General features: G+C 53.4%; 1 protein-coding gene across 2 annotated transcripts in view; it reads right to left on the reverse strand.

Moving 5' to 3' along the window:
* Positions 1 to 18190, reverse strand: part of P2RX3 (purinergic receptor P2X 3) — a 32551-nt gene extending 14361 nt beyond the window's left edge. For both annotated transcript variants that reach the window (XM_051854032.2, XM_051854052.2), the window contains exons 1-8: positions 16980 to 18190; positions 8946 to 9081; positions 8473 to 8544; positions 8172 to 8235; positions 7513 to 7606; positions 7092 to 7169; positions 6351 to 6492; positions 5389 to 5525 (exon numbers count right to left, since the gene is read on the reverse strand). In XM_051854032.2, coding sequence (XP_051709992.1) covers positions 5389 to 5525; positions 6351 to 6492; positions 7092 to 7169; positions 7513 to 7606; positions 8172 to 8235; positions 8473 to 8544; positions 8946 to 9081; positions 16980 to 17098 — 842 coding nt within the window. In that variant the 5' untranslated portion in view covers positions 17099 to 18190. The remainder of the gene's footprint in view (positions 1 to 5388; positions 5526 to 6350; positions 6493 to 7091; positions 7170 to 7512; positions 7607 to 8171; positions 8236 to 8472; positions 8545 to 8945; positions 9082 to 16979) is intronic.
* Between the last annotated feature and the right edge of the window lie 145 nt (positions 18191 to 18335).

The following is an 18335-nucleotide window of genomic DNA, read 5'->3' on the forward strand; positions in this document are numbered from 1 at the left end:
AGTAGATGGAAGATCTCGCTGTTTGCCTTTCAAATAAACGAATGAATCTTAAAAATAAATAAATAAATAAATAAAAGGGGCCGGCGCCACGGCTCACTTGGTTAATCCTCCGCCTGTGGCGCCGGCATCCCATATGGGTGCCGGGTTCTAGTCCCGGTTGCTCCTCTTCCAGTCCAGCTCTCTGCTGTGGCCCGGGAGTGCAGTGGAGGATGGCCCAAGTCCTTGGGCCCTGCACCCGCATGGGAGACCAGGAGAAGCACCTGGCTCCTGGCTTCGGATAGGCGCAGTGCCGACCGTAGTGGCCATTTGGGGAGTGAACGAACAGAAGGAAGACCTTTATCTCTGTCTCTCTCTCACTGTCTATTACTCTACCTGTCAAATAAATAAAAAACTAAAAACTAAAAAAATAAAATTGCCAGGGGCTGGCATTGTGATGTAATGGGTTAAGTCACTGCCTGCAATGTCGGCATCCCATATGGTATGGTTCTGGCTGTTACACTTCCAATTGAGCTCACTGCCAATGTGCCTGGAAAAGCAGCAGATATGGTCCAATTACTTGGGCCCTGTACCCAGGTGGGAGACCCAGATAAAGCTCCTGGCTCCTGGCTTTGGCCTGACCCAGCTCTTACTGTTGCAGCCATTTAGGGAGTGAACCAGCAGATGGAAGATCTCTCTGTCACTCTGACTTTCAGATAAATAAATAAATCTTTAAAAAATAAAACAAAATTGCCTGCAAAATTGCTTGTGTCTAGGAGGGTGGGCATTTTTCTTGAGCGATGGTTGGTGCTTTCAGTAGGAGCATAAAGTCAGTGAGGGTGGGGGGTGGTTAGGACTCCTTCCCAGCCTCTGCAGGTGCCTCTGTCAGGCCCTCCTCTCTTCACAACCTTGTCTGTCTCCAGCAACTGCTTCCCCCACCTTGCCCCTTTTCACACCTGGGTGGCAACCAGCATCCTGTTCCTGGCCCCAGGCTCTATGCTCTCTTACATGGTTTCTCCTACACCCTGCCCACACCTTTGAAACAGTCCCTTCATTAAACTCCCCTCAAATTACCCAATTTAAATGTGCCATCTGCTTCCTGCTGGGACCCTGACAGATACAGTATTATTAATCTGTCATTGCACCATCAATGTCTGCACATTCACACACATGTATGCACATACACACTCACACATTCACGCACTACGAACACGCCCACTCTCACAGGCTCACATGTGCACGCACGCACGCACACACACACACACACACAGTCGCATAGGACGTTGCCTTCTGTCCTGGCACTTTGGGGAGTGCTATGCTCCCGTCACAATCCTGCTCTGGTGAATTGAGGTCTCCTTGTCTAACCTGCAGGCTCTGCCTCTTGCCACTGGGGTGCCTTTCACCTGCCCACTGCTGAATGGGTAACTGGCGCAGGTTCCTGGCTTTGGAAGCATTTTGTCCACTGCAACGCAGATGACCCCAGCCCTTTACGTTCTGTATGCGAAAGGGGCTTCATCAAAACGCTATCTGAAGGCGCTGCACAGAACTGTTAGCCATGGAAGTTAGACCCAGGAATAAACACAAAAATCTAGGAGACCACATAAATGATGACTGTTTTACATGGAGAGGACTGAGTACGTTGGCAAGAGTTGAAGGGGACACATTTTGGCCCATTTTGAGGCTGCCTTTCCAATAACTGGAGCTGTTCTATGACTGACAGGGCCACCTTGTGAAGCAGACCCTTGGCTGAGGCTGTGTCACAGAGAGGCTTGTGATGACTTGGGATCTAATACCTCTAAGGGTGCCCTAATGTGCGATGATGACCTTGGGCAAGGCACCTCTCCTTTGCGGCCTCTGCTTCCACATCTCTGAAATGCCCCCTTAGTCTGCGTGTCTTCCACAGCCATAAACGCACAGAATTTCTGATTTTGTAGGCACAGAGCTGCAGAAAGTTGGGGAGGGGGTGGCGTTTGGAAAGGAGCTGCAGAAGTAATTAGCGATGGAAATGCAAATCTCTAGCTGCCTCTGGGATGTCTGCGTTTGCAGATTAAAACAAGGCCGAATCTTGGATGAATAATTCCATTCCCTCCAGAGTCAGCTGCAACAGTAGGACATGGAAAACCCTGTTCTCTGTTGCAGGGGGAGACTGAGGGCCAGGTTATGAGTTGTGCCCCCAGCATCTGCCAGTCTTAGAGCCTCCTTGCAACTCAGTCTTTGTTTTTCTGCAGGGATGAAAATACCAACCCCAGAGGCACGCTTCTCTGAGGAATGATAAGTGCAAAGCGCATATCTGGGCCTTTCTGGTTGGGGTGAGATCATCCAAGAAAATATTTGCATCCAGGGCTCCCACACCGACCTACTCTGGGATCCTGGAGATGGCATTGAGCTCTGCGAGCCTCCATTTTCTAATCTGTAAAGTGGGGGGCCTGTAGCATTTCCCTCGTCGGGTGGGTGAGGCACACTTTGCAGACAGACAGGGTAACTGGAATTGTTCCTACCGAGTAGCCTGCGAGGTTCTAGGGAGCAGCCTACAATTCCTGCATCAAAGAAGCCACGCCTGTCTTAACGATTCTTTCTCTTACTCACTCAGAAGCCAGCCTTTCAGCCTCTCAGCATCTTGTGGCTTAGCCTTGGTGTCGACGTGGTGCCAGCAGCCAGAAGGGAGTGTGAGGGCCATGGGTGGACACCCAGGTGGAGGGTTCCGGGGAGCTCAGGCAGGGCCCTCTGCTTGCCATGGCTGTCAGATATTCCCCACGTCAGCCTCTGGAAACTGTTTTAACCACAAGGGTCAAACCAAACAGCCTTGCCTCTTCCCATTTTGGCCCGGAGGGTTTTGGTGAGAGTTGAGTCAGTTACTTGGGGCTGGTGGTGGTGGTGGGGGCACGCTTCTGAGACGGCTTCCTTTAGGACCCTGGGGATGATGCTGGCAAGACCCTTGGAGACCCTGTCCCCAGCACAATCCAAGCAGCACCAGGCAGGCCTATCTCCCCATCCTGCTGTGCCTTTGTGGTGGGGGGTGGGAGGCAGGGGGTGGCCCCTGCACAATAAATTGGAGATAAAGAACTCCAAACCAATTCTTCTGTAAATAAAAAGATGCTCTAAAATGTATGACACCAGCTGTCGGGGTCTTCATAATAGTTACATTCCTCAATAAGCTTTCCTGCCAAGTGAGTTATTTGGAGGATTGAAGAATTCCCTGTGGCCAGGGGGAAGTTATGAAGATGAAAACTTGCATTTTAGATCACGAGAATTTTATTAATTTGTTACTATTTTAAGCTTCCATACAAAAATCCTTTGTATTGATTTCAGTGTGATGTACTGACTGAATAAATATGCCAATTTCTTCCAGTGAGCCAAACAGTATTTTTAACCTACTTTAAAATATGTGTTGTTTCCTACGGTTTTTTAAAGTTTGGAGTTGATTATGAAAGCATTTTCAATTTTTAAAAAATTCTTCTTTCCAGAGAATATACATATATTTTAAGGTATTAAATATAAAGCTTAATGGGGTGGATGAGTGTTTTCTAAGTTGCAAATTAAGGTCAAGAAAAAGAGATGAAATGATTTTTTTGTCTTATGCATGCCATTGTATTGGGAAATACTACAACAAAGGAGATTTGAATAAAATTTTCTGCATATATAATTGAAACAGATTCCTACAAGTAGCTTTTTTTTCCCATCACTGCCTATTTAGTCTAATTAGTCTATTCAGTGTATACACTGTGTACTTAATCATGGCCCTGCCACAAATGTTGGAATCTTCATACATTAAGGGAAAAACAAGAGGGTGTCAGAGGTTTCCAGGCACTGGCTAATGGGGTCCTCAACCCAACAATAGGAGAGGCAGCCATCTGGAACAGCCCTTAAGACACAGCTTGCGGGGGTGGGGTGGGGTGGGGTGGGTGGGGGGGTGCATCTTGTCCTGGAGGGCCTGGGTTTAAGTCCTGGCTCTGCTTCCCATTCCTGGTTCCTGTTTGTGTGCACCCTGAGAGGCAGTAAGAAATGGCTCAAGTAGTTGGGTCCCTGTCACCCACGTGGGAGACCCAGGTGGTGTTGCTGGCTTCTGCCCAGCCCCATGTACTGTGGACATTTTGGGAGTGAGCCAGGAAATGGATGATCTCTGTTTCTTTCTCTCCCCATCCTTCTGACTTTCCAGTAAATAAAAGACAAAATAAAATAAAGGCATGGTGACTTACTGGAAAAAAAAAAAAAAAAGAGAGAGAGAGAGATGCTAAGGGTGTCATCACCATTTCACAGGTGGGGAAATCAGGTCGGGAGGGGGTCAAGCACTTGTTCCAAATGCTTTATCCTGGTGCGTCTCTCAATCACTTTCTTCAAAATGGAAAATTCACCCAAAGATCCCTGAGTCTCAAGTCATGAGATTTAAAGGCGGGTTTGAGTCCTTGTTGGGAAAGCCACTGTGATCACCATAGTTGTTATTTGTGACTCACATGACATTTCCTCTTTAGCCAGAAACACAAAACTCTTCTGAAATGTAAAGGCCTTTACTTTGTGGGGTGAGAGATCTTAGAAGATCCAGGTGCAGGACAGGGACTAGGGGCTCTCTGGGGGTCACCTAAGCACATTACAGCATCGGGGCCAGAGCTGAGGACAGGAAAGGGGTCACAGCACCCCGACATTTCAGGAGACCTTGATCACCTGTTCTGACCTCCCATCTGGAGTGGCAGTGCCCCTTCCAGCGATGGAGTGACTACCCACGGTGCAGCCCACCCCATCACCCAGCGATGCAGCCACTACCCTTGGTACAGCCCATGTATCACCCAGCAATGGAGCCACTACTCACAGTGGAGCCCACCCATCACCCAGTGACGGAGCCACTACCCACGGTGCAGCACCCCCATCACCCAGCAACAGAACCACTACCCACAGTGCAGCCCACCCATCACCCAGTGATGCAGCCACTACCCATGGTGCAGCCCATCTGTCGCCAGGTGACTGACTGTACAAAGCCCTTCCTGGAGCTAGTGTTGTGGCTAAGTCACTGCTCACAATGCCCACTTCCCACATGGATGCTGGTTCAAGTCCCAGCCGCTCCACTTCCGATCCAGCTCTCTGCTAATGTCCCTGGGAAAGCGGTGGAAGATGGCCCTTGCACTGACGTGGGAAACCTGGATGGAGTTCTGGGCTCTTGGCTTCTGCCTAGCCCAGCCCCAGCCATTGTAGCCATTTGGGGAGTGAACCAGCACATAGAAGATCTCTCTTTCGTCTCTGCCTCTGTCTGTAACTCTGCCTTTCAAATGAAGCAAGCCCTTCCTGGTTTTGAGCTGAAACCCTGGGGTCGAGGAGGGTGTGTGTGTGTGGGTGGGGGTGTCCTTCTTTCCCTGCTGCTTGAGACAAAGTTCACAGCAGCCTGTGCCTCTCCTCCTGACATCCCAGGAGGCCGGGGATTACCTGAAGTTGTAGCCTGGGGAGACGCTGCTCTTCTCAGAAACGCCATCCAGCCGGGTGAAGGAGTATTTGGGGATGCACTGGTCCCAGGCCTTGTCCAAGTCACACACCCAGCCGATCTTGATGCCCAGAACGCCGCCCTGAAGGGAAGGGCAGGGTGTCAGCTCTCCCACAGCCCTCAGACCCCCCTGATACAGTCAGGCAGCAGGGGTTGACTGCTGGGATTTGAATAGGTCCCCCGGAAAGTTCAGGTGTTGGAACCCTAGTCCTCAAACTCCCGTGTTCAGGATGTTGGAGAGTGGACTGTGGGGGTGATTGTGAATGGATGAGGTCACGAGGGTGGGGCCCATGATGGCGGCAGTGGTTCTGGCAGAAGAGAGAGAGCCCAGCTAGCACACTCGCTCTGCCCTGACTCCCCAGCCTCCAGCCCCATGCGCTAAGTAACTCCCTGCTCTTCGTACTGCTCTCAGGCGTTTTGTTAGAGCGACAGAAGACCGACTGAGAGGGTGAAAAGTGATTTGCGCTCAGGAAAGAAGTGCTGTGGCCAGGGTGAGAAGCCCAGAGTCTCCAAATCCTACTTTTGAACTTCTCGATCCATTAGCTACAGCACAGGAGGAGAGAGAAACCGACTACCGGTCCACTGTCCTGGGGTGGGACCCCCTTCCTGAGACCTAAGGTCTTTCCTGGTGGTGCAGCGTGAAGGCAGGAATGGGAAATTGAGGGTCAGGGACAGCTTTAGGGGGCGGATCCGCAAGACCACATAACTCAGGGCAAGAGCAGACCGAAAAAGGATTGACCCAAAGCCAGTGGCAGGCCTGGGGTGCTTCCACCAGGTGGCGCTGTCTCACTGTGGCTTCTTCTTCCTGGTATCCCAGCTGCCTGCAGTGGGGTGGGGCGGCCTGGAGTCTTAGTCAAAGATTGAACTTCCTCAGTTCAGGGTCATGGAAGAAGGGCTACATCCTTACCGTGCTGGCCAGTTTGGCAAAATCCTGCCCCGCAAACTTGACCACATCCCCCACCCGTAGGATGGGGCAGAAGGGGGCCTTGTCTGGGTGGAAGCGGCACGTCTTCATGTCCCTGGCTGTCAGGTTGGGAAGCAGGTTCCCCCTGGGGGGAGAACAGAAGAGAGAAGCAGGCCCAGGGTGACGGGAGACACACACGTTCTCCAGCTGCTGGAGCCTGGGGGCTCTCCTCACCCAGGGAGGGGGGTCTGAGGCCCGAGTCGTGGACGCTCACCACTCCCCGTCCCCCCTTCTCCTGCATCTTTCCTGGGCACCTCCCACCCTCCATCCCATATTAGAGTCACATGTATCCATGTCTGACCTCCCCCCCAGGCTGCCAGGCAAGGGGCTCGTGGAGGGCAGGAGCCACCCCCTCATTGTCCTCTGCCCCTCTGTGGTGCCCGGCATTGTGCTTTGCTTCTGGTCAGGGCCCAGCCGAGCAGTTTGAGCTGAACTAAGCAGGGGACCTGGCGGCACCTGTGTTCCAGGGCCAGGTTTACACTGTTCCCCTGCCCCCATCCTGAGAGCCTCCTGGGTTCTGAGCCCTTAGGGAGGACATCATGGCTATCTGGGAGGCTGGGAGCCCCCGGGGAGGGAGGAAGATGGAGAGATTGTACAAGGGGGAACCTCTCTCCTAAAATCAAGTACAGGGTTGCGAGGAGGGGTGCTCGGCACCCAGGCTTCGGGCCGGAAGGGAGGACTCACTTCTCAAAGTTGAAGAGAGGGAAGCGGATGCTGTTCTTGATGAAAATGGTGAAGTTCTCAGCTTCCATCATGATGGGCCTGCGGGCACGACCAGGAGGCCTTAGCTTCTCGGGAGGAAGGGAAGATGGGATGGAGTGGGGAGGGGGAGGATGGTGGGGAGCCTTTCTCCTTTCTCCTAGGGGCCAGCTCCCTTCCCAGGGGTCACTGCTTACAGCTGCAGGCCTCTGAGAGCTCACCAAAGGTAGGCCTGGGGGGCCTGAGGGTGGCGGGAGAGGAGAGTGAATGTGGAACGATGCCCTGGGGCCACTTCCCACCCTGGGAGGGGATGTTCTCAGGGGAGCCACAGCCCTGTCACCAGCTCAGAGATGCTCAGAGAGGCAGAGCCCAGCCTGGCCCTCTGCGGTCTGGCTCAGGTCCCCACCTTTCCACCGTGTCCACTTCGGTGGGGCACCAGCCCTGGATCTCACAGGTCCGGAGGTCAGCGCTATAGTTCACACAGCGGCCAGTGAGGATGCCTGGGAGGGTGAAGCCACAGTGCTGGGTGGCCCTGCCCTGGGCCTCTCCCTCCCTCCTCCTCCTTCTCCTCAAGCCTACCCCAACCAGCAGGCACAGGGAGAGACAGGCAGGTTTGCCCTGCTGTGCTCTCTCCCTCCTCTCCTCCTCCCTTCTCTCCACCAGAGCCCCAGCCCCAGCCCCAGCCCCAGCCCACCCATCCACCACCTGTTGTCTTTTCACCCTTCCACTTTTGCCCCCAGGGCCTGCTGCAGCCAGAGGAGGCCCCCTCTGTCCTGCCAAAGCCCTCCCAAAAGCCCACCACCTCCGGAAACCTTTGAGGTCCACCCATGCAGAACCAGTGTCGCTCCCTTCCTCGGGCTCCCAGAGTCTTTTCTTCACCTCCTGAACAGCACCTGTCACTACACTGTACCCTCTGCCAGTGCCCAGACTGGGAGTTCCTCAGGGGCCAGGGGTCGTGTTGCCCCCGTGGCCCTCATGGGGTCTGGCACCCAAAAGCAGAATGACACGGGGTGGGTTGGCTCCCACTCCCTTTCTTGGGTGGGTTCCGGGGTCCCAGGCACTCACCCCCACCAGGAAAGCGCTCGGGCCCGCACTGGCTGTCAGACACACAGCGGTATTTCTCTTCGTTCTGTGGACAGACAGGTCGGCATGTGGGTGAAGGGCCCTGCCCTGGCCCCCAGCTGAGCCTCTGGGTCCCCACTGCCTCCCACAGCTACAGCCTCTGGAGGGCGGAGGTCCCTGGTCACAGCCCCATGGCTGGACTTTGGGCCTCTGCTTACTCCCATGCCCCTCCCTGCCACCACCACCCCAACTCCCTTCACCAGCTTCCTCTGACCTCCCTTCCTCCCTCCCTCCCTCCCCTCACCTCTGGGCAGAACCCTTGCATCTGGTTTTCAGTAACGATCATCTTGGTGATGATGACAAAGACAGAGGTGCCCTTGGGAAGAGAAGAGAGAAGGGGGGAAGAAATGCAAGGGCCTCAGTCCATGAGGTCGTGATGGTCGCTCTCCCCACTCTACGGATGAGGAACCTGAGGCTCCAGGGAGTGATTTGGCCCAGTGCAGAGCTGGGATCCAAACCAGGCTCTCTTCCACCCCCACACCGTCCTTCTTGCCCACTTTTTGTGTTGTCCCTCGTTGAGGCAGAGCCTGGAGGGGGCGCTGCCTTCCTGATGCTTAGCAGTGAATGCTGCAAGGCAGGTCCCAGCAGCTGGGGAGAGGGTCTCTGGGTCACTGACACCACAGGTTCTGGCTTGCAGATCCCATTGCCACTGTCCTTGCCCTGCCCAGCGTCTGGGCATCCACAGGCTGCCTGGAGTAGGGGGTGGGGAGATTGTACCTGGGGTGGGGTCACGTAATCAGACACGTCCATGACTCTGTTGGCATAGCGTCCGAAGCCCTTCACCTTGGTCACCACCGAGGACTCGATGGCAGTGTCCCGCACCTGGTACGCCTTCTCATGCAGGAAAACCCACCTGCGGCAGGACAGAAGGGACAGGGAGAGGGGAAGAGACAGAGAGACAAAGAGGTGCCCACAGGCTCGGCAGATAGGGGCCACAGCCAGGTCTCCTTCTACCTACATTAGGACGATGGGGGTGGGGGTGGGGCGTTGCCTGGCAGGGGAAAGCTGGCACTGGAGGGGAGGGAGCCCTTGGTTGGTTTACAGCAGCCTTTTCCACCTTTTCCCCATGACCACCCATCTCCTGAGCCTTTGAACTTTGGAAACTTTAGTATCAAAGGTATCTGTTTATGCGCTCTATGTGTATTTAGGATTTACGCATAAAATCAATTTGACCTCTTAAGAACCCACTTTCACCCCTCAGGGTGGCATTGCCCCACTGAGAATGCGTGGCTCAGCTCTTCTCTCTGCTGGAGACTGTAGGGGCCGAGGAACCCCACGGGCTCTCTCATGCTGGGCATCCCAGCTTTGTTGGTGGCTGTATCCCCAAGGCCCAAATCATTGAAGGACCCTGCGGACAGGGTGCCTGGGTGTCCATCTGCCCAAGTGTGAGGTGATAAGGATGGAGGAGGAAGAGAGGGGCAGCAGCTGTGTGTACATGGCAGGTAAATGGAGCTGGGTTGGAAAGGTGGTGGCCGTGGTGGTGGGAGTAGAGAGGGCCCCTAATCTTATTCCTTGGATTGTGCTGCCACCCAGTGGTCATTTACTTGCACTGGCTTCTCCTTGCATCTCTGAGCCGTTCTGGGCCCACAAGGACCAGGGGAGGCCTTAGCTTCTGTCACCCCATGGGCCTTCTCAGGCTCTCCCAGCTGTCCCTGCCTGCACACACTTGCTGGCAACTCCTTCCCTGCGCTTCTGCCAGGAACCAGTCTTTCCACCATTCAGCACAACCCTAAAATCTCAAACCTCTCTCCACCTCAATCAGTACTGCTCTTGCAGCCTGCGTGACACACTGAGAGGCAGCTGCTGTCACTCTCCCCCCACCACAGGTGAGAAAAGCCCACCAGCGTGTTTGCAAAATGCTTTCTGCTGCCCTTACCTCCTCAAGGCAAGACATCCAATGCAAACAAACAAAAAACAAATAAATCTGCTAAACCTTGTTAACCTTGCTGCCTCCCAGGCTTATGGGACCACAGAAGCTAGCTTGGGAGGCATGGTGGTGACATCTCATGGAATCGAGGAGCTCACGTTTGGAAATGCTAGGGTCACTCTCTGCACCTAACCAGGGTGGAATAAGGTTGGAAAACCACCTCAAATGCAGGAGAGTGGCAGGAAAGTGACACTGCACAGCTCGGGGACAAAGCTCTGGAAATCCTTGGCTGGGTGGCTGCAGAGGCCACACTAGGGCCGTGTGAAGAGTTCAGAAGGCAGGCAAGGGGTCTCAAGCTCAGGAGCTTCTTTCTTTCAAGATGTACTTGTTGGGACTGGTGCTGTGGCATGGCAGGTAAAGCCATTGCTTGTAGTGCTGGCATCCCGTGTGGGCACCGGTTCAAGTCCTGGCTGCTCCACTTCCTATCCAGCTCCCTGCTAATACTTCTGGGAAAGCAGCAGTTGATGGTTCAAGCCCTTGGGCCCCTGTACTCACGTGGGAGACCTGGAAGAAACTCCTAGTTTCTGGCTTCAGACTAGCCAAGCTCTGGTCATTGTGGCCATTTGGGGAGTGAACCAATGGATGGAAGACCTCTCTCTTTCATTGCCTCTGCCTATCTGTAACTCTGCCTTTCAAAAAAAATATATCTTTTTTTAAAAATATGTACTAATTTGTTTGAAAGGCAAAGTCAGAGAGAGAGAAAAGAGAGAGAGAGAGAGAGAGAGAGAGAGGAGAGAGAGTTTTCATCTGTCGATTCACTCCTCAAATGGTCACAACAGCCAGGAACTTTTGCTGGATCTCCCATGTGGGTAGCAGGACCCCAAATACTAGGGCCATCTTCTGCTGCTTTCCCAGGTGTATTAGCAGGGAGTTGGAAGTGGAGTAACCAGGACACGAGCCAGTGCCCATATGGGATGCCTGTGTCGTAGGTGGTGGCTTAACTCATTATGCCACAATCACCCAGGAGCTTTTAACAACCCCAGTGCTGGCCATGAATGGTCAGCTCTGGGATGTGGTGGGTGCCCCATGATTGGGGAAACTCAAGAAGAGACTTTAAAAAGAGAATTTTAAAAATGTATTTATTTATTTATTTGAGAGAGAGAGAGGGAGAGAGAGAGAGACATGCTTCCAAATGCCCATAATGGCCAGGCCAATGCCAAAAACTCCATCTGAGTCTCCCATGTGGGTGGCAGGTACCCAACTACTTGAGCCTTCACTACTGCTTTTTGAGGTCTGATAGGAGAATTGGAACTGAAGCATTCCCAGGGCTGGAGCTGGGCACTCTGAGATGGGATCTGGGCATCCTAATTGGTGTCTTAACAACTCTGCCAAACGCCTGTCCCTCAAGGAGGAACCTGAAGCTCCCCTTCCAGGTGTGCTGGGAGGAGACCCCTTTCCTGGGTAAAAGTCAGACTGGGTGACCTTTGGGGTCCTCCACTGTTGGGAGATGCAAACACATGAGGGTCAAAGTCACTTGTAGGGTGGGAACCACAGTCATGTTTACTGCAAACGCTGGCTGACATTTGCAAGTGGCTCTGCCTCAGTTCTCAGTGCAGGGCTTGTGGTTATCCTGACAATGGAGCTTTCTTTGCTTACTTACTTAATAATTTTCATTTGCAGTGGGCAGGTAATCATTGTATGTATTTATGGGGTGCAAGGTGAGCACTGTGTATGTGTAATATGTACTTGTTGTGAAATGGTATAGCAAGCGATTGCATCACATGTCATTTTCCCCCTGTCACTCACTTGCACTCGGCATGCTTTCTTGAGTTGGGGAGAAAGGGTGGAGTCACGGCCGGCCCTGGCAAATGGCTCCAAGCCTGTTACCTGTTTTATTGCTGCTGCTTACAACAGCAACATCCAAATGAACGCACCATTAGGAGTTACTCATTTGCTTGTAAAATGCTTTTATGAATGCCATACCTCTACGGAAGTCTGTGGCTCTGTCCACTTTACCTCGCTAGCACTTTCCTCCTCTATTTGGGAGAGGTGGGGTTTCCTTCAGACCTCCCGAGAAGTGTGCCTCAGACAGAAACCTTACCCGCCCCACGTTAGTCCTAGCAGAGGAGTGGGCAGCACGCAGTTCTCCAAACGGGCATGACTGGCTCATGGCCCGGGATCCTCCACAGTGAAGCGAGTGAGGGCTCCTGGCCCAGGCTCTCTGCTCCCAGCTGAGACGGCTGCTGCTGCAGCTGAGCACTCTCCAGAGTGGGAGCCACAGCCTAAACACGCCCTTCCGGAGCCCCAGTGTGCCTAGTCACAGATCACGCCACAAATGAGGAAACCGAGGCACGGAGGTGTGTGCTGATGCTCCCAACACCATACAGCTAGCATGTGGGTTCCAAACCCGGCATTCTGCTCCAGGCCTCACATGGCCACCTCAATGCAGGCTCCAGCTGTGCCCTAGCTCAGGGCCCGAATTGGACCCTGGTGCTTGTCCTGCCAGCCCCTGCTCCATCACCAGGGACAGCATCTCCTGGTTTAGGAAAGTCCCCGGAGGAAGGGGCCAAGGACTCAGAAGAGCATTAACACCCTCCTTCCTCCTCCTTTAAGGCCTTCCTGTGCCAAGCAGGGAGGAGAGGCCACATTGGTCCCTGGCGGGGGCTGAGGATGTTATCAGGGCAGCTGGAAATAAGGGGAGGCTTTGTTTCCAGCACAGAAGGGTTGAGTCTGTCTCTGGAGGCCTGGGCTTGGGAGATGGGGCAGGACTAAGCCTCCGGTTCTTGGCATTTACTCGGATGCTTTTATTTTTTCTCGCATTCCCAGTTTATTATTTATAGAGCGGAAGGCGGGTGGCAGCTCCTTGGCATGTGGGATGTTTAGGGAAGAGGCCAGAGCAGTGTCCTAACACCCTCCCGTCCACCCGACAGGGAGTCAGGAGGAGGCCAGCAAGTGGGCATGAAGAATGTGCATTGTGTATGCCCAGGAAGAGTTTCTTCAGGAAGTGTGAACAGGGCAGAGGGAAAGGCAGGAGTGCACTGGGGGTCTGTGGAATGATGATAGTTTCCACCGATGAGAGTCACCATCTCAGGCAAGGCACTTGACGCCTGTTACCTCCCCTCCTCTTACTCCCTGGGAGGAGGTATTCCTGAACCCATTCTCCAGGTATGAGGACTAAGACCTAGAGATGGACAGGAACTTCTCCAAGGCCCTGCTCCTTGTTGGTGTCAGAGCTGGGTTGCTCCATGTTCCCTGCTCCCCCAGCCAGGGCAGGCACAGAGGAATCACTAATCTCCTTGCACCTGTGACATGGGGAATTCCCACAGGTCTCCCACCATAGTTGTCATCTGCTGACTGATCAGGTGCTGCAGGGTGCTACCTGGGGCTCAGGGGATGAGGTGGGGATGGGAAGAGGTGGAATTCCAAACCCTTCTCTTTAAACCAGGGCAATGCCTCCCTTTTAACTGCTTTAAGCATTGGACTCATTCATTGGATCTACAAAGAGACTGAATATTACAGGTGGTTGCCCACAGGGTGAATTTGCAGATTGGTCTTGGTAAGAGGAGGAAGAAGACAGGCAAGGCAGGCCTGTGATTGGTTGGAAGAACCATCAACCACCACTGGTTTTCCCAAGGAATGGGGTATCAAAGGGCCGGGAAATGCCTTGCCTGCAATGAGGCAGCTTCTTTGGGAAGGGCCCTTGACCAACCTCAGGCCAAGCACCAGCCAGCATTTGTAAAGATTGGGGTCCCAGGGTTTTCCTCTACTTCCTCCTTAGGTCTCCACATGGGATCCAGAACGGGGGTTAATGTTAGGAAGTCCCAGCCCATGGGGTGAGAAACACCAGGTCAGTCCTGGTCTCTGTGCACTGGGGCTGGGTAAAAGAGACAGAGAAGACATGGAGTCCACCACAGACACGCAGCCCAGGGCTTCAGGCGGGGGTGACTGTGTAGAGATAGCTGGATGCTGTACTGTTGCAAATGCACCCAGAAATGGCTGGTTCTCCCTAGTTATGTTCTAGGTCAGTTCTGCCCACATGGTGGGATGACAGGGCCCAGCACTAGTTAGACATTACCATCACAGCAGTAAAAATCCTTACACAGTCTGCCAAGTCTGGGCTGCTGTCGTCTCTTTCCACTTCTTTTTTTTTTTTTTTTTTTTTTTTTTTTTGACAGGCAGAGTTAGACAGTGAGAGAGTGACAGAGAGAAAGGTCTTCCTTTTCCATTGGTTCACCCCCCAAATGGCCGCTACGGCCGGCGCTGCGCCGATCCGAAGCCAGGAGCCAGGTGCTTCCTCCTGGTCTCCCATGTGGGTACAGGGCCCAAGTACTTGGGCCATCCTCCACTGCACTCCCGGGCCACAGCAGAGAGCTGGACTGGAAGAGGAGCAACCAGGACAGAATCTGGCTCCCCAACCGGGACTAGAACCCCGGGGTGCCGGTGCCACAGGCGGAGGATTAGCAAAGTGAGCCGTGGCGCCGGCCTCTTTCCACTTCTTAACAAGTTTTCCTGCACCCACTTTCACTCTCTCCAGTGCCTTGGCATATAAGCAAAGGCGACCTTCATAACTCAGATCTCATCATGTCTGTCCCTCTCCATCTCTCACACACACATGTGTGCAGAGTTAAACGCTTCTGTGGGCAAGCTCTCCGAGAGTCTGAAGAATGGCCTCTGTGTGCACATCCACCTGACAGCACCTTTGCCTCTGCTCCCTCCATTCCAGCCACAGGGCACCCTCCGCTTTGCTAGGCTCTTTCCCCATGCTGGGGGTGGGGGGGACTCTCAGCCTCGGGCCTTCCTTTCTTTCCCTTGAATTGCTCCCATCCGTCTTTCAGATCCTGGCTCGGTCATCACATCTGTGGGAACACTTTCCTTCATCCCTGCCCACTCTCATAGCAATAGTGGCTCTCCTAGTTCGGTACACCTCTGAGTCATAGTTGCAACTTGATGTTTGTGAGGTCATGGAATTATTGTTTTATACTGGAAGCCCCATGAGGGCGTGGACCCCGTCTGCTTTTGTCTACCATTCCATCTTGGTGCACAATGGCTGGCTGGAAGGGATACTGGCTACATTTTTTTTTCTGAATTTACTATGACAGGTTCATGAAGTCACAGAAGTGCATGGGCTCATATGTCCAGAGATGGATGGGCTCAGGCCAAAGGGCTAGACTGCAGAGTGCACGGATGTAACCGGAAGGCACTGCTCCGTGGGGAGCTGTCAGGCTGGGAGATGGATGGGGCTGGAAACCAAGATGCCAAAGAGCCTCGCATGCTTGCTGCAGCCCCGTGCACTGATGCTAACGAGGGGGAAACATGAGCAGGGGCGGCTGTCCAGGAGCCTGCATCTCTACCTCCCATGACTCCCGGCTGCAGCCAACGGAGCCAGCCAGGCTGGGGATGTGCTGAGACAGCTTTTGCGCTCACCTGGCCCAGCACACTGTCTCTTGGCTATAAATGGTCCCAGCCTTGAGCAAACACACAAACATGGGATGTTTAAGAACCCACTTTGAACTGTGCTCGGGAGATACAGATGCAGAACATCAGCAAACATCACATCTCACCAAACCTCAGTACTGGAAGGGAATACCAGGCTGTTCAACCATTCCCCAAAGCTACTCTGCTAGCCCTGCAAGGAGCACTGGATGCGCACCCTTGCTACAGTATCCTCAAACAGAAGCCTACGGGCTTTTGTCAAGCATGTGGAGCAAAAAAAATTTGCTTAAAAATAATATCTTCCCATTGTTTCACGTACATCCTTACCCACTACTCTGATCTTTCATGTAAGCAGGCTCCTGCACACACACACACACTCAGGATGTCTCCATCGCTTGCCTGAATTCATTCATGATGGGCAATCCCTGGCTGCTCTCACACACATTGTGAGAAGCATTGTGAAACTAGGCACCCACACACACCAGAAAAGAAAACTTCTGAGGTTCTGCCCATGTTTTCAGGTGCCCACTGCTACGTGGAAATGACCACAAGAAAGATAGAACCTGTCTTTTTCCTGCCTCCCTCTTGCTACCCCCAGCTGCTGTCTGGTCCATGGCCCTTTGTGTGTATGGAGGTGTGAGCCTCCAAGAGGTGGGGCCGGGAGGGGTTGTCTGGGCCTGGCCAGCTGCCAGGAGCTCAGGCTGGGTTATCAGGCACCAAGGCGGGCAGAAGCAGGGAAACTGTGCTGTCTGACAACGGGCAGTTCTGGATTCTTGCAGAGGGACCCCCACTCTGTTTAGGAACACTACCTTTCTCCTCTGCAGACACTCTCCCCTTGAGTGGTTATCTGTGCCACCTCAGGGGGCAGCTTCCATCTTTGTCCTAGCCTCCAAGAACAAGGGTTTCTCCCCTTTCCAAGCCCTCTCACCGTCTCCCCATGCCAGGAGGGGAGTTCCTCGTCCCAACGCAGAGCGGTTCTCCCTCCCTCTCACCCACCATGAATCCCATCAACCGACCAATCCTTACCATCTCCCCTGTTTCCAGGCCTCCCCCAGGCTCCCTCGCCTTTTTGAGACCCCAAAGAGCTGATTGAGGGGACTGGGAGGATGTGGGGAGGGGCTGGCTGTTCTCTGGTGGGGGGGTGGCTGGAAGAGAGAGAGAAAGTAGAGGAGAGGGGCCACCTGGGATTGCTCCCGGTGGAGGGCAGTGCCAGGCCAAAGACCCCACTCCTTGGAGTGTGGATCTAGAAGTCATTCTCCAACTCTGGAGGACTTACTGGGGAAAAGTATTCACCTGGGGGCCAGATCCCAGTGCGTGGGGCTGACGCTAGTCTGTAGGAAGTGGCTGCACAGTGCAAAATGTTTCCCCCAAAAGGCAAAGCCCGTAAACCTGAAGAGCAGCCCTGTGGGATGGAGGGAGGGCAGGACACCAGGACAGGGTCACAGACTCACCCCACGAAGTAGGAGATGATCAGAAGCTGCACGGCTCGGTTGATGATCCCGATGGTCCAGCTCTTCACAACCACCGACTTGGTGGTCTCATAGGTGAAGAAGTCTGATACACAGTTCATGCTGCCAGAGAGCTCAGGGGCCCCTGGGAAGGGGCCCAATGGCAGCTCAGGAAAGACAGGTCCTCGGGGCCAGGAAGCCTGGAGCAGGTAGCTCAGAGGGGCTCCAGGAATGGGAAACCTGTTCCTTTAAGCCAGACAACCCCAGCCCAGTGCCCAGGCTCTCTCTGCTCTTGACACTCTGGCTGCCAAGAGTCCAGGGCCAGGGCGGGGGACCCCCTTTTTATTTGTCTCCACCCCACTCTCCTGTGATGTCACGGCAGGGGTGGGGTCTCCAAGCCTGGGCTCCTGATTGCCTGGGATGCAGCTGGCTAGGGCCCTCTGGGACTCGTGTTTTATCTGCACTCTGTCTATCGCTTCTGTTCCGATCTCTTCTGTTGCATCCTCATCCCAGCTCACCAGCTGCTGTGAGCTCTCCCTAAAGCCCCTTGCAAATGCCCCATCCCCCAGCCACCTAATAATCCGCCTGAACTGGGTAGCCCCTTTCATCTGTGAGTGCCTGTCTCGTTCCACCCAATTCTGCAGCCACCCCCTCCCTCCCTGAGTTGCCTCCAACAGCATGAGTTGGGGGGGAGGGTGTGTCTTCAATATTTTCCTGGATCTCTTGGGAGGGAGTAAATAGCATAGAGTCACATATTTTTAAACTGCAGTTGATCACAGCTAAAGCTCTACCTGTAGCATAGCAGTTATATATACATATATATATAAAACTTATACAGCAGTTATATATACATATACATACATATATATATATATATATATATATATATATATAGCAGTTATATGGATATACACACTCTCAGGTCATTTGTTGGATTATGCTTCCCTGGAAGGCTGGAGTTGTTTTCAGCTTGTTCACTGAAATCCTAGAAGTGTGTTGGATTAATTACAGCCCCCGGTACACTGAATTTATATTCAGATAATGTTAGAATAGCCACTACCCAGAGGTTAAAAGCCATGATTTTGGGGTGGTGGTGGGGGCAACGGTGTGTTGTCTCTTATCCCAGGACTGAGTTAGCAAGCTGGTGTAACCAGCGTCAGGGAAATCTTGAGTTTAAATATCCCGTGTAACGAATGCTTTTCTGCAGGACACATGGGCTCAGTGGCTCGGGACGTAAAACCACTGTGGTTACAGCAGAAGAGAACGGGACCGGAGTCCGAGGCGGCTTCCTGTCTCCACCTGGGTGGCCGACTCCCAGAGCCGCTGGGCAACTGCTCTCCGCAGGAGGCTGGAGGAGAT

The sequence above is a fragment of the Oryctolagus cuniculus genome, chromosome 1 (genome assembly GCF_964237555.1).
Source record: "Oryctolagus cuniculus chromosome 1, mOryCun1.1, whole genome shotgun sequence".
Lineage (NCBI taxonomy): Eukaryota > Metazoa > Chordata > Mammalia > Lagomorpha > Leporidae > Oryctolagus > Oryctolagus cuniculus.